This window comes from Drosophila ananassae, chromosome 2L (genome assembly GCF_017639315.1).
Source record: "Drosophila ananassae strain 14024-0371.13 chromosome 2L, ASM1763931v2, whole genome shotgun sequence".
Classification (NCBI taxonomy): domain Eukaryota; kingdom Metazoa; phylum Arthropoda; class Insecta; order Diptera; family Drosophilidae; genus Drosophila; species Drosophila ananassae.
Window position 1 is genome coordinate 28,428,480 of NC_057927.1, and position 15,907 is coordinate 28,444,386.

At 38.2% G+C, this 15,907-nt stretch overlaps 1 protein-coding gene across 9 annotated transcripts in view; it reads left to right on the forward strand.

Moving 5' to 3' along the window:
- Window positions 1-15,907, forward strand: part of LOC26514219 (protein eva-1 homolog C) — a 145,294-nt gene that overhangs the window by 19,248 nt on the left and 110,139 nt on the right. For 7 of the 9 annotated variants that reach the window (XM_044714215.1, XM_044714221.1, XM_044714216.1 and 4 more), the window contains 2 exons: window positions 8,182-8,223; window positions 13,182-13,304. In XM_044714215.1, coding sequence (XP_044570150.1) covers window positions 8,182-8,223; window positions 13,182-13,304 — 165 coding nt within the window. Of the gene's footprint in view, window positions 1-1,161; window positions 1,202-8,181; window positions 8,224-13,181; window positions 13,305-15,907 lie in introns of all 9 variants that reach the window. The other 2 variants (XM_044714218.1, XM_014905425.3) reach the window with 2 other exon arrangements.

Below are 15,907 nucleotides of genomic sequence, written 5' to 3' on the forward strand. Positions count from 1 at the left end.
TTGCACTGAGAAACGCTTAGACTTCGTTTTATATTATATTATATTGTTTTATATTAAATTGTTAAAGACGATTAGATTAAGCTGCCATTGGGGTAGCAGTACGCTAATCATAAGAATAAAATTTCTACATTTATAAAAGTAAAAAAAAACAAGAAAGGTAAGCTAACTTCGGGCGGAGCCGAAGTTGATATACCCTTGCAGTTAAGGTTGTTCCATTTCCGATCGTTTAGATATATGGCGTCCATAGGATATAGTCTTCCGATCCCTATGAAATTTGGCAGATTATATTCCCCAAAATGGAATCCGTAGAAAGTCCCATCATTCTAGCTTAAAAAACCCCAAAGTTATGCCAATTTCGATAATTCAGTTATATGGAAGCTATATGATATAGTCGGCCGATCCTTATGAAATTCTGCAGATCGGATTATTTTGTCCAAAATAGAATCTGTACCAAGTCCCATCTTTCTAACTTAAAAAACACCAAAGTTATGCCAATTCCGATCGTTCTATGACAGCTATAGGATATAGTCGGCCGATCCTTATGAAATTTTGTACATAAGATATTTTGGCTGAAAATAACATGTGTAAAAAGTCCCAACGCTTAAAAAACACCAAAGTTATGGGATTTCCGATCAATCAGTTATATGGCAGCTGTAGGATATAGTCGACCGATCCCGGCCGTTCCGACTTATATATTAGCTGCAAGGAAAGGAAGGATGTGTGCAAAGTTTCAACTATCGATAGCTTTAAAACTGAGAGACTAGTTTGCGTAGCAACCGACAGACAGACGGGCATGCTTAAATAGACTCAGGAGGTGATCCTGATCAAGAATATATATACTTTATAGGGTCAGAGATGTCTCCTTCACTGCGTTCCACACTTTTGACCAAAATTATAATACCCTCTGCAAGGGTATAATAAGTTAGTTGACCTTTTTAAGGATGTAAAGCGTATATAAAGATAGGGAAAATTAGTTAAGGGAAGCATTAAAAGGCGCGATGATGCAACAGCGCAATTAGGCTTAGTAGCCACATTTTTCGGAATATGGCTTTATTTTCTGTCTTGAATTTATTTAATTTTGTTGCTAGTTGTTAAATAACCATTTAATAAGCATTTAAATAAGCTGTAAAGCTTAGCAACGCTTTGATATTTTTTCCACAGCTACAACTCGAGAGATCGATCTTTCGTCATTAAAAAAAATGTGAGTAACAATAAAAAAAATCAACAAAATAAATTGAACCACATTAAAAAAATGAAATTAGCGTAACTAAGAAGATATAATTTATCTGTATAATTTATTTAAATACAGACAAAAGAATAATTTAAGCCAAGGTCATAATCATGAACCTAAGCTAAGAGAATTAAAATCTAAATTTTGAGCCGCAGAAGGCGGATAAAAATAAATTAATTTACTGCAGTTTAATAAATTAAGAAAACTTAAAAACTCTTGAATTCTATAAATTGTAAATTCGTATTCTTAGTCGTAAATTCTAATTTAATTTATTTTAAAGACCTTCTTTGTTGCTCGTATACATGTATACATACATATATGTGACGAGGATTCATTATCCGAGTCTTTGACCGGACTTTCGGCGAAACGTTTTCTGGCGCGTGGCATGTTGATTGAATTTCACAACTCGACTCCCTCTTTAATTCATGTCGATCCCTTTTCTATTCCTTCTCACCCTCCAATACACACGCACAGTGTGGTGAGTTATGACGAACACTATCTGTCTCACTCATGCCCACGGCCAGACTACGTTGACAGAATTATGTATCTGCCTCGCACGAAAGAAAGGGGAACCACAAAGAAATAAAACAAATGTGTACCAACAAATAATCGTTATAATTTGAATGTTTAAATTATTCTGCGACACGGCCTTCCTGACCTATCTCACGTCCTCGTGAGTTTACAATATAAAGGTTTTACAAAATATTCTCTTATTATTATTATTATTATTTTCCTTTTAATACAAATTCAAATTCAAGCAGGTTTCGCAAAAATACATTTTTCTTCTTAAATAAAAATTGAACAAATTATTTCTTACTCTTATACAACGTTTGCCATGAGATTCAGATTACCACCAACTTAAATTCAAACAATTAAAATTATTCAGCCTTTTCTTTCATAAGGCGACCATATTCTTCATTTCATTTACAAAAATCATGCCAACAACTAGCACACAGTCATTAACAAAATAAACTGGCCAGCCAATAAACAAGTTAATTTAGCCCACAGCTTATATCCAGACAAACCGGCCATCACAAATAGCTCACAGTTTAGTTTATAAGCCGGCCAAATAACTGACGTCCGATCATTACCAAAATTTCAATATTAATGCAGCAAATGGAGAACCACATAACTCGGGCGCTCACCTCTACAGAAAGTCATGAAATATGGAACCGATCCGGAAAGGTCTTTATTCTATTTCAAGATCACAGCCCTCGCCGGCTTGATCTGTGGCATCTTCATCACTGACTTCATCATTTAGTTCTGTGATTTCTTCATCATCACACTCATCATCCAACTCTGTGGTAATCCCCTTCTCAGGCATGCGCCTCAAAAATTCGTGAGAATATTTATATGTTCTATTATTAGTTAGTGCCTTAAGTTTATACCGATCTCCTTCCAATATTTCGGTTACTAAAAACGGTCCTCTAAACTTAGGGTCTAATTTTGTCTGATGTCGCTCTTCGTTCTTAAGCAAAACGTGATCACCAACTTTATGTCTTACAATAGTAGCCTTATCTTTATCAAATCTAGCCTTATCATAATTGGCATTCTTTTTCATGTTTTGCTTAGCCATTTCTCTAACTTTATCAATATCAACATCGTTCTTATTTTCAACAACAGGTACGAGACCAAACGGCCTTGCTTCTTTGCCAATAAGTAGTTCTAAAGGGCTAACCTTAGTCACTCTATTGGGCGTACAATTAAGAGCCAGTTGAATTTCGCATAAAGCATCTTGCCATGACCCCTGACCTGTCTCAACCGCTGTTAGCATGGACTTTAGAGTACTCATAACTCGCTTTACTTGGCCATTGGCCCGACTAGCACCCGTGGCGATCAGATGCAAATCTATCTTTTGAACCGAACAGAAATCACGGAATGCTGTGCTTGAAAAACTACGTCCCTGATCTGCGATCAGACGAGAGGGTACGCCGAACAATGATATTTGTGATCTTAATGCCTTAATACAGCTCTCGGTGTCTAGCCTCGATGTATGAGATAAAAAGACAAACTTCGTGAAGGCGTCTATTGACACGATTATGTATTCCTTCTGTTCATTTTTACCACTAAGCTTCCCTGTGATGTCGATGTGGACTGTATGCCACGGGATGTTAACCTTTGGTATGGGATGCAATTCCGCTTGTACCCTACCAGATGGGGGCTTTGACAATCTGCATGTAATACAGTTGTCGACAAATTTGCGAACGTATTTGGACATCTTGTCAAACCAATAGTATTCGTACATTTTCTCAAGGGTTTTTTCCCAACCAAGGTGCATAATTGACTCGTGCACATTGTTTACAGCTGACCACCTAAATGGCTTTAGGATGATAGGGAGACAACGAGTCTTTCCGTTTCTTTGAATTTTCCTATACAGCGTTCCTGCCCTTAACTCGAACGTTTTGGCCAAATCCTCAGAAAGATCATCGTTACGCAATTTAGAAACAATAGACGACGTTTCTACGTCTCGTTGCTGCTCAGCTAACAACCATTTGTCAGTAATCTCTGCTAAATTTATATGTTTTTCCACTGTACCTTTTGACTGGATGCGATCTTTTGATATGGGATTTCGAGACAGAAAATCTACATGAGCCATTCGTTCGCCTGGCCTATACTGAATGTCAAACTCAAAAGATTGCATGTACGACCACCACCTATGGACTCTTGGAGTCAGTTCCGCTTTTGTGCGAGATGCCTTGAGAGAATTGCAATCGGTAAAAACGATAAAATGTCGACCATGCAAGTAATGGCGAAAATGCTTAATAGAATTGAAAACTGCAAGTGTTTCCAACTCATACGAGTGATAACGCGATTCCGCTGACGAAGTCCGTTTACTAAAGTATTCGATAACTCGTGGCTTGTTTTCGATTTTGTGCAACAAAATTGCACCATAGCCATCGGCACTCGCATCTGTATGAAGCTCAATAGGAAATTGTGGATCGAAAATAGTAAGAACAGGTTCACTAGTCAGGATTGAAATTACCTTCTGTCGTATTTGCTCGTGCTCTAATTCCCATGAAAATGACATGCTTTTTGAAGTTAGAGCATAGAGTGGTTTCAGTAACTGTGAAAACTTGGGTACAAACTGACGAAAATACGAGACCAGTCCAATAAATTGTCTCAGTTGAGTCACAGATTGCGGAGGCGGTAAATCTGTAAGAGCTTGTATTTTTCTAGGATTCGGTCGAATTTCACCTGCTCTAACTTCGAAGCCCAAATATTCTACACAAGATTTAAGAAAGGAGCATTTTTTAATGTTGAAAGAAAATCCTGCTTCGACGAGTGCTTTTAGAGTTATTTTTAGCCTGTCGAAAGCTTCCTCCTTTGTGCGTGCAACTATCATTACATCGTCCATATAAACGATGGCATATGTATGAGTCAGATCGCCTAGGGCACGATTAATGGCCCTCTGGAATACAGAAGGCGCATTTTTAAGCCCAAAAGGCATAGCCAAGTATTCATACTGCCCTTCTGGGGTTACAAACGCTGTCCGTTCAATAGAGCTTGGATGTATTGGGATCTGATGGAAGCCATTCGCCATGTCAATGCACGTGAAAAACCTAGCACCACTCAACCTAGCTATCTGGTCAGATATAAGTGGCAATGGGTACTTGTCGGAAACGGTATTGGCATTAAGCTCACGATAATCAACACACAGACGGTCTGTACCATTTTTCTTGCGGACAAGTAACATCGGACTCGCGAAAGGAGAGGAACTGTGTCTTATTATGTTTGCTTCCAACAGCTCTTGAATGAAATGTCTAACCTTTTCTTTTTCTTCCACACTCAATCGATAAGGGCGTCTCTGAACCGTCTTATTCTGATCAATCAAGCGAATCTCTAACTGTCCCTTAGTCACGCGACTCTGTGGTATACCGTTTATAAAAGAATTTGAATACCCCTGTAATATTGAGAGCAGTTTGTCTTTATCCTGTCCATGTAAATCGGTATCGACACCAGCCAGGTCAGGAGTGCATTCGGAGACTACGACAGGTAATACAGACTTTTCGTTAAACATAGTAAGCGCGCTTGATGTAATTGTCACGCCGATGCCCTGGCTCAAAATTTCCCGGCCAATCAGAGCGTCGTATTTGATATGATTGTCTAAAACTACGTGAAACAAGATTTCGAAAGAACGCTCACAAATTAAAACATTCGCCAATATCTGTAAAGTGCTGCAAACAGAGTTGCCACCTATACCCCTCAATGTCACTACGTTGTTTATTCTAGTGCCGGATAATCTCAGTGATGCAGTCTCTTTGATGAGTGAACATTCGGCTCCGGAGTCGAAGTAAAATTGGAACGACTCACCAAACTGCAGCAACGTTCCTAAGGGCTCAAGTACTGTGCATATGTTTACGTCTTTGATGGTATTGCTCTTCATCGGCGGACGCTCTTGACGATCTGGGCACACAGTAGATACATGTCCAGCTTTTCCACATTTATAGCAGATCACGGATGATCGATCTTTTGCTCCAAATTGTTGATTACGGGCTGACGCTGAGTTGCCTCTTTATTAAAGCGACATTCCGCCTTCTTGTGTCCGGGTTTGCCACAATTATGACACGTGATGTGAGACATAGTCCTGACTCTTTTTCCTTGGGGTGCTGAAAAGTTGTCACTCGAATGCTGGTTCTGTCTAGTGTCGAACGAAAAGGCTTTGAGTTCCTGATGCAGCTCGTTTCTGGTTTTGATATCCGTCGTAAAAACCAAACGGCGCAATCGTTTGTCTATCCCAGCTGCATGTGCCAACGTAACGGATACTGCAATCTGCTCGACGCTAAGTGACTTCCAGCGGGCCATAAGTGTGTGACCATTCTGCTTCCATACAGCGACAAGCACTCTCCTTCGTTTGGGCGTGCATTTAGCAAATTCATAACGGTTGCGGCCAAAGTCTCCGTTCCAGAAAAATATTGCAAAAATAATTCTCGGAACTGCGTCCACGTAATGCCGGGAAAACATGTCTGCGAGAGCCAGTGAGATGCGGTGCCTTCCAGTGATTTGCTGAGGGACATTACAAGAGCGCTGCCCACTAGCTGGTTTTCGGACAAGATGTAGTCGACCGTTGAACACCAGGAGAGAGCGTCTGATCCTGCACGATCAGGGTTGAACTTTGGCAGAACAATGTTTTTGGCATCTTTTGGTTCATTTTGAGAGCACTGCACTTGTTTTATTAGCTCAGCGAAATTACGATTTTGCATCTCCAAAATTGACAAAAGATTTGCATCATCGGCTGGAGGCGGAGGTAATCCCACTTCTGATGACGAGGATTCATTATCCGAGTCTTTGACCGGACTTTCGGCGAAACGTTTTCTGGCGCGTGGCATGTTGATTGAATTTCACAACTCGACTCCCTCTTTAATTCATGTTGATCCCTTTTCTATTCCTTCTCACCCTCCAATACACACGCACAGTGTGGTGAGTTATGACGAACACTATCTGTCTCACTCATGCCCACGGCCAGACTACGTTGACAGAATTATGTATCTGCCTCGCACGAAAGAAAGGGGAACCACAAAGAAATAAAACAAATGTGTACCAACAAATAATCGTTATAATTTGAATGTTTAAATTATTCTGCGACATATGTATAAATGTTTAATAAAATAGTACTACCTACTCACTATAAATCACTAGAACTTTGAATGTACAAAAAAAAAATTATATTTATTGCTGTATGTAAATAATAAAGTAAGTTAATGAAGATTTGAGTTTAAGTTGCGATGACATCTGCGGCAAATATCCTAAATAATCATTCCCTTTAAACTTTTCTTTTTTCATTTCCGGAAATTATTTACGCTCTCTCCTATTTCTCGCCTGTATTTTCAGTTGCTTATAATAATAAATATTTATTTAATTATTATTATTATAATTATTATTATCTGAGAGGTTTTCTTTCCTGCAGAGGAAGCCACAAAACATGTCGAGCCATTTTAGCCGGTTAGAGCGAGACGCTCTGGCCGGAATAGCTAAATGGTGTCCTGAAAGGCATTTCAACCATCGGTCATCTACTTTACTTGCTATCTACTAAGGATAGATATATTACCATACCAGGCGGGTGAAGTACTTAGTCCATCGTCCATCGGGTTAGTATCATCGGTGATAGGGGGATACGTTCAGACTGGGATAAAGTAGTGGCTATCACAAATGCTTATTCAGGCCCATTATACTCCGTTATGTGCACACAACGGGTGGATTCATAAAACCATTAAATGTGGGTTTCATAAAACCATTAAAATTGTTAGGAGATTACTATGGGCCAGGTTTGGTGAAGGACGTAAAGTAGAATATTAATGCGTGCGAAATGTGCAAATCCACAAAGCCTCCACAAATCATCCTCTTCGACCTCCGCTAGGAAAAGCCCAGGAAACGCTACGATTTTACCAGCGATTCTCCATCGATTTTTTTTGACTATATCCTCCTCAGAGTATCTGTGAATGAAGAGCTGCACTTCGTCAGGAACTAGGAAATTACCCCAAGGACTTCAATGTAAGTGCAATCGAAAGGCTGCTAAGCCGGCGGTTGCCAAGATTAACGGTTGTCTGCGCTATAGACCAGGAAGAGTCCAAGGAGTAGTTATCGAGATCCCTATGAATACATGTAGTTTTGTTACGCTAAGGCGGTCAGACAAATTTGTGTGAAAAATCGAGGCTTATAAAGAATTCAATAAATCCCTGCAGCACGGTGCTGCCTAAGTTTTCCATCATGCAGAAAAGATAATTGCAAAAAGACAGAAAAAACAAAGAGAAATAACAAATAAAAATAAGTTAGTTGAACTATTTAAATGTGTATAATAAGAAAGAGACTTTTTTTAAAGTATACATACATCCTTATTTTTCGGAATATGGCCATATTTTTCGCCTTGAATTTATTTTATTTTGTTGGTAGTTGTCGAATGCTGAGCAGTAAATTTTTACCCCTTTAGCATAACTTCCATATTTTTTCCATAGCAACAACTCGGAAGATCGATCTTTCGTCGTTGGAGAACAAATGTGAGTAACAATAAATAAATTAATTGGTTATATTTTCTTTTTGCATTGATAGATTGAAATAAACCACATTTATAAAAAAATAACGTAACTAAGATAAAAATTTGCATAAAAAAATCAAAATTATAACACAGGCCAACAGCAACCTGCTCCATAACCTTTATGCCCCCCTGAACCAAAGTCCAGAACAAACATAGGTTCCATCACCTGCAGTTTCCGAGGTACACCTAAGAGAAGAAATTGATCAAATTTTACCATATATTAAATTATGTCGACAATATAATTGCGTTGACCATCTCATTGGATATCATATATATCATACCATATCTTTGGAATACTCATCCAAAGTAGAAATCTCCGATTTTCTACATTTATTTTTGTGGCTTTATGTTTTTTTCTTAAACATTTTCTAATGGAACAATTAGAATTTAAGGAAAAACTCGAAATAATTTTATTATACCCTTGCAGAGGGTATTATAATTTTGGTCAAAAGTGTGCAACGCAGTGAAGGAGACATCTCCGACCCTATAAAGTATATATATTCTTGATCAGGATCACTTCCTGAGTCGATATGAGCATGTCCGTCTGTCCGTTTCTACGCAAACTAGTCTCTCAGTTTTAAAGCTATCGAGTTGAAACTTTGCACACACCCTTCTTTCCTTTGCAGGCAGTATATAAGTCGGATCGGCCGGGATCGGTCGACTATATCCTATAGCTGCCATATAACTGATTGATCGGAAATGCCATAACTTTGGTGTTTTTTAAGTTAGAGGGTTGGGAGTTTCTACACATGTTATATTTGACCAAAATAACTTATGTACAAAATTTCGTAAGGATCGGCCGACTATATCCTATAGCTGTCATAGAACGATTGAAATTGGCATAACTTTGGTGTTTTTTAAGTTAAAACAATCTGATTTGTCGAATTTCATAAGGATCGGCCAACTATATCCTATAGCTGCCATATAACTGATTGATCGGAAATGCTATAACTTCGTTGTTTTTCAAGTTAGAAGGATGGGACTTTCTGTGCATTCTAATACGGGCCAACTTATACGATCTGCTAAATGTCATCAGGATCGGCCGTCTATATCCTATAGCTGTCATATAACTGATTGATCGGAAATGCTATAACTTCGTTGTTTTTCAAGTTAGAAGGATGGGAGTTTCAATGGATTCCTCTTTTGGCAAAATAATTCAATTTGCCAAGTTTCATAAGGATCGGCCAACTATATACGATCCGCTATATATCTAATAATATAAGATGCGTGGCGCCACCTAGCGGACTGCGACTCAACTGCAAGGGTATATAAACTTCGGCTCCGCCCGAAGTTAGCTTTCCTTTCTTGTTGAATTTATTATAGTTAGTTAAATAAGATTTTCTTTGAATAAATAGGAGTTTTTAATCTCATTTTTTCAAAAAGTCATGACTATCCACAAAATCTGCAAAGTATTACTGAACCTGCTGAAACTGCATGCAATTTTTTTATCATAGAAAAAGTTAAAGATATCCATGGTTTTATACTTCCTAAATTTTTATTAAAATTTGCTTTCATGGTGAACTTTCCAAGCTGAAGTACCTTTGAATAATTTTTAGATAAAACAAGAAAGGAAAGCTAACTTCGGGCGGAGCCGACGTTGTTATACCCTTGCAGTTCAGTCGCAGTCCGCTAGGTGGCGCCACCTATCTTTTTATACCCTTGCAGAGGGTATTATAATTTTGGTCAAAAGTGTGCAACGCAGTGAAGGAGACATCTCCGACCCTATAAAGTATATACATATATTCTTGATCAGTATCACCTCCTGAATCGATATGAGCATGTCCGTCTGTCCGTCTGTCTGTCTGTCTGTCTGTCTGTCTGTCTGTTTCTACGCAAACTAGTCTCTCAGTTTTAAAGCTATCGCGTTGAAACTTTGCACATACCCTTCTTTCTGTTGCAGGCAGTACATAAGTCGGAACGGCCGGGATCGGCCAACTATATCCTATAGCTGCCATATATCTGATTGATCGGAAATGCCATAACTTTGGTGTTTTTTAAAATAGAGGGTCGGGACTTTCCACACATGTTATATTTGATCAACATATCTTATGTACAACCAAAGTTATGCCAATTTCGATCGTTCTATGACAGCTATTGGATATAGTCGGCCGATCCTTATGAAATGTTGTACATAAGATATTTTGGTCAAATATAACATGTGTGGAAAGTCCCAACCCTCTAACTTAAAAAACACCAAAGTTATGGCATTTCCGATCAATCAGATATATGGCAGCTATAGGATATAGTTGGCCGATCCCGGCCGTTCCGACTTATGTACTGCCTGCAACAGAAAGAAGGGTGTGTGCAAAGTTTCAACTCGATAGCTTTAAAACTGAGAGACTAGTTTGCGTAGAAACAGACAGACAGACAGACAGACGGACAGACGGACAGACGGACATGCTCATATCGATTCAGGAGGTGATCCTGATCAAGAATATATATACTTTATAGGGTCGGAGATGTCTCCTTCACTGCGTTGCACACTTTTGACCAAAATTATAATACCCTCTGCAAGGGTATAAAAACATTTTATGAAACCTTTCGATTTGTGTATCATTTGTTTAAATCGAAGACACACAAAAAATGTTTTATTGTTGTGTTGTATCGGCTATATGTATATCATGGCTCCTCGTGCACGCTAAGGCATGCATAAAATGCAAATATAAAAAAAAAGTAAATATTTTAATGGTATCTTTACAACAATTAAAAATTGGACATTAAAAAAAATGTTTTTCATGATTATACTCTACCATATACATAAGTACTAAAAATAAGTTAATAGATTGTTTTTGCATCTAGCTTTAAAAGTAATACTTAAATTTTTTTCTTATCTTTTTTATTTATTATATCATTTTTCTCCTCAATTGTAGCTATTTTTCGAAACTTTGATTTTCAAAATCTAGAGACCTACCCAAATTAGCAACTGCAACACCGACAACTTGGCCTGATCGTGGTCTAATAATAGGGTGGAAATCAGTAATGCTCGAATTCCGGGCCAGTTCAACCAGCAGAAACATAGAGATGGGTTTAAAAGTGTATTAAAAACGTCACTAAAACGCCGTTGTTTTTGTTGCATTTTAATTGCATAATGGAGTGTAGAGTTGAAAGAGTCGTATCATGATCGTGTAGAGTCGTGTCATAAAATGGAGGTCCTGCTCCAAGGTCAAGGATGCGATGCACACTGACGACTCTACCATTCTCAACCTCGAGTCAATGGAGAAGCGTTTGTGCGATTGATTCACGACGTTGCAGGAGGAATTCGAGGAGCTAAACTCTAGCGAGATCGGAAGCGATTTATAATGGACATCCAGGTGAAGGTTGCCAAGCGTTCCATGAGAGTTGCACTCTACGCTTTCGGATGGTACCAGTGCTGGGATTTCACCTACCCCATATAGGCCTATTCCCTCATTTCCCCCATTGCCGATGCCAACATGGCTATGCCGAGTGGCCGGTGGTTCTGAGCCTTGTTTAGGACGAATATTGACAGTCATCCGCACTTGACCAAGATGGAGAAGCTCAAGTGGCTCAGCCTTGTAGACTATGAGAGCGTTTGGTTTGCCTAGAGGATGGCCATTTCACCCGCGGATGCTTCCCGTTGCTCAACGTGCAATAGCCGTCATAATTTCCTGTTGCACCCTCAATGCTTCACCCGGACGAGTCTCACGTCCCATCAATGCGGTTTCTGTTGGGAACCCACTATCCCGCTCAATCAGTACTGTTGCGACCCAGGATCGCAATGTTAAGTTAGTGCTCCTGCAAACGGCCAATGTATTCTCGTGGTCGATCTGGAGCCTTCCTGCCATGCCGAGTTTTATTAGATTTCGGTTAACAACGGCACCTCATATCGTCGCGGCTGGCGAGTCAACTTCAGCTTAGCCGCTCCAAATGTTCTGCAACGGTCGCCGGTCTCGGCGGAGATGATTTGGAAACGAATGGAGCATCTGTTAATGTGTGCCTGAAGTCCCGCCTTAGCACGTATTTTGTGGAAATTGAGGCTGTTGTAGCTTCTCACATTACGGACTATCAGCCCAGCCTTCACAGCGCTTCGGGCTGGAAGATTCCTGGCAATATGGATCTGGCTGACCTCAAACTTTACAAAACGCAGCGAGTGGACATGCCGGTTGGAGTCAGCTTAATCTTTGACTTGTTGTCGGCTGGTCAAATCCAGTTAGGTCACGGGCACCCCATTGGTCAGGACTATCACGAAAAGCGTCGGCGCTCTGATCTAACCCACCATACAATTGCACGCAAATGACGTGTTTCTAGAAAAAAAACCGTAAAATCCGTTACATTTTCATTTGGCCCATAACTAGCAAGGTAATGGATTAAAAAAGTAATATTATTATTCAAACTTATTAAAAAATCTAATTAATCATTTATCAAAACTGGCCAAGATATCTTATGTACAAGGATCGGCCGACTATATCCTATAGCTGTCATAGAACGATCGGAATTGGTGTGCTTGGTGTTTTTTGAGTTCGAAGGATGGGACTTGTACAGATTCAATTTTGGAAAATAATCTGATTTGCCGAATTTCAAAAGAACCGGCCGACTATAATCTACAGACGTCATATCGGAAATGGCACAACATTAACTGCAAGGGTATATCAATTTCGGCTCCGTCCGAAGTTAGCTTTCCTTTCTTCCTTTCGCTGCTTACGCACTCATTTAAAGGTGTAGATTTACATGCGTAAATTTTACCCACCACTGTTTGAAGCAGATCGTCATGTCGATAATTATAATTACAAAATCAAATGAGCACCGTGAGTATAGGAAAGAGCACACCTAACCCAAAAATATTTAGGGATATTTGTGCATAATTAACTAATAAACGCGGTACAATTTATATTAATTTATAAAACATCATTTAATGAAAGTGAAATAGATCCTTTAATTTCATTTTTATTGGTATTTTCTTAGCATTGCTGGCTGCCACTTTACGGACCCATCAACGTGCCGGATGCGACTTTGAAGTACTATTACTCAGCTGTCCTCGAGGCACAAGTATTTCCATTGAACTGGCTCAATATGGACGCGCAGGAGGTAAGAGCACGAATTTTGGGAGTGTATTATGCGATTTCCAAAAATGTAAGTTATTATAGTAAGATCTTATATATTGTATGATATGACTACCCAGTCGAAAATAACGCGCATCAATGGCCGATCGCCGCTGGCTCCCATCTGCATCAATTCACCATTCCAAATTACAAAAGCGTGGACGAGAAAATTAGTTTGATGCGCGCCTCGCTATCCTCGCTCGCGATACTATAAATATGCTTACAGGAGCACAATAAAAAAAATTCCTTTTCTTTTATTTACTTTTATTGGTCAATCTTAAAACTATTACATTTCTATTTTAAACTATCATAATATACAATCATATAAAATCCTCTAGACGAGGTAAAATAACCATGACGAACCTGCATGCCAAGCCCGTAATATCTTCTAACACTTTTGGTGACAAAAAACTGCTATATAGGTGTACAAAATTGCACATCAAAAATATTCTTACCCGCACGTGTCTGACTTTTTTTTTGGCACGTTCCGAATAAGAATATTATTAATGAATATATAAAATATTTAAGTAACCGTCCTCTGTTACTCTAACCGACAGTTCTACACTACCTAAAATGTAAGGATAAAGAACAAAACTCGATTCTTATGAGATTTTTACTATAGTAAAAAAACCTCTTGACGAGGTAAAGTACCGGTGACGAACCTGCATGCGAAACCCAAAATATCTGATATCAATTTTAGTGACGAAAATGTGCTATATAGGCGTACAAAATTGCATATAAAAAATATTCTTGTTCGGCACGTGACTAATTTTTTTTTGTTTTTCTTGCACGTGCCGAACAAGAAAATTTTTTATATGCAATTTTGTACACCTATATAGCATATTTTCGTCACTAAAATTGATATGTATTATCTAAATACATTTATCTAAAATAAATGAGCAAAGATAAAAAATTTAAAGAACTGGAAATTACGTTTTTCCAGTTTTTCTAGTTAAACCAATTGTTCATTGCAACAATTTATTTTGGGTGTGCGATATAAAATAATAAATATTAGAAAAGTATTGGCGGAGTTGGTTTGCCTGGTTTTTTTTAGCTTTTAATCCATGATTTGGCCCAAATCGGTGGTGGATGTAATTAAATTAAAGCAGAGTTTTATTTATATGCATTATATGCTCAGTGGGGGCATATGCATATAAAGCTTTCTACTCATAAAATTTTGCATTCTTCTCATTAAGACATGAGACACTGAAACACAAAGCAGAATTACATCAAAAGTTGGCATCAAGTAACAAAGTTCGAGGTTGGCCGAGTGGAGAGCGTCGTGGTTCCTAACACGGGGGCCTGGGTTCGAGTCCAAGTTGAGTCAATGTTTACGTTTTACTTTTTAAGCCCTTTTTTTATTTGGATTTTATTTTTAAATAAATAAACTAAAATCTGAAAAGATATACACCGTATGAAAATATGGGTAGTGCTCTAGGATATTCTAATGTATTGCCCAAATATATGCAGACTCCAAAAGCAAAGATGCCAATCAAATACACACACATGTGTAAGTAACAGACAAACAGACCCACTCTTCATTTTGAAAAAGCTGTAATCGGGTCGGTTGAGGTACCAATCGACGCGTATTTAGAATGCGTATATATATAATTATTCTATATATAGAATATATTCAGCCACAATTTATTGATTCAAAATTTTTTTACTTTTACCCTTATTTCTCCAAAACCAAGTAACTTTGAAAAATGTTTGGACAAAAATTATCTAATTGAAACAATACCTTTCGAAGGGTATGTAATTCATTTAGAACGGTTGCCTACAGAAAATTTGTTATTCTTCGGCGTTATATATAGTCTCCTCGGGCACGCCAAGGCATGCAGGTCGTCACCTCGTGGACTACCAATCAATTACAAAAAAAAAATGTTGGTAAAGACCCAAACTTGTATTTTCCAAAATACAAAAGTTTTTGCATTTTGGATCGTTCACTTATGACTATGGATGGTAGAGGATATAGTCAACCAATCTTGGCTCGGTTGACTTGCAAAATAAAAAGGGATATGTGTAAAGTTTAAATTCGATAGCTTTAAAACTGAGAGAATAGTTCGGACAGAAAAAAATAGGCAAACAGACTGATAGACGGGCATGTTAGTATCAACTTAGGAGGTGATCCTGATCAAAAATATATATAGGATATAGGGTCGATCACTGAGTTGCACACTTTTGAACAAAATTATAATGCCCCCTGCAAAGGTATAAAAACAAGGAAAATTTTATTTTTAACTATCGCCAAACTATCCACATATATGCACATATATGAAAAAGCTAAAAAAAATTCCCCATAAAATATACACATCCATATATGTGTACTTAACACCAAGCTTCACAGGTGGCTGCACAAAAGTGGTAGCTCCACTATATCTTGAGTACTATACCTTGAGACTATATCTTGAGGTAACGAATTTTGCCAGATATAAGCGATATATAAAAAGTCGCGTCATCTGATCTAACATAAATAAGCTCGAATGAGACAATTTAAAAAAAATGTTTTCTACTAATAAGAAGTTTGGTTTCAAAGAAAGTGAAAAGAAAATAATAGAAAGTGAAAAGAAAATATATAGTTAAATAACC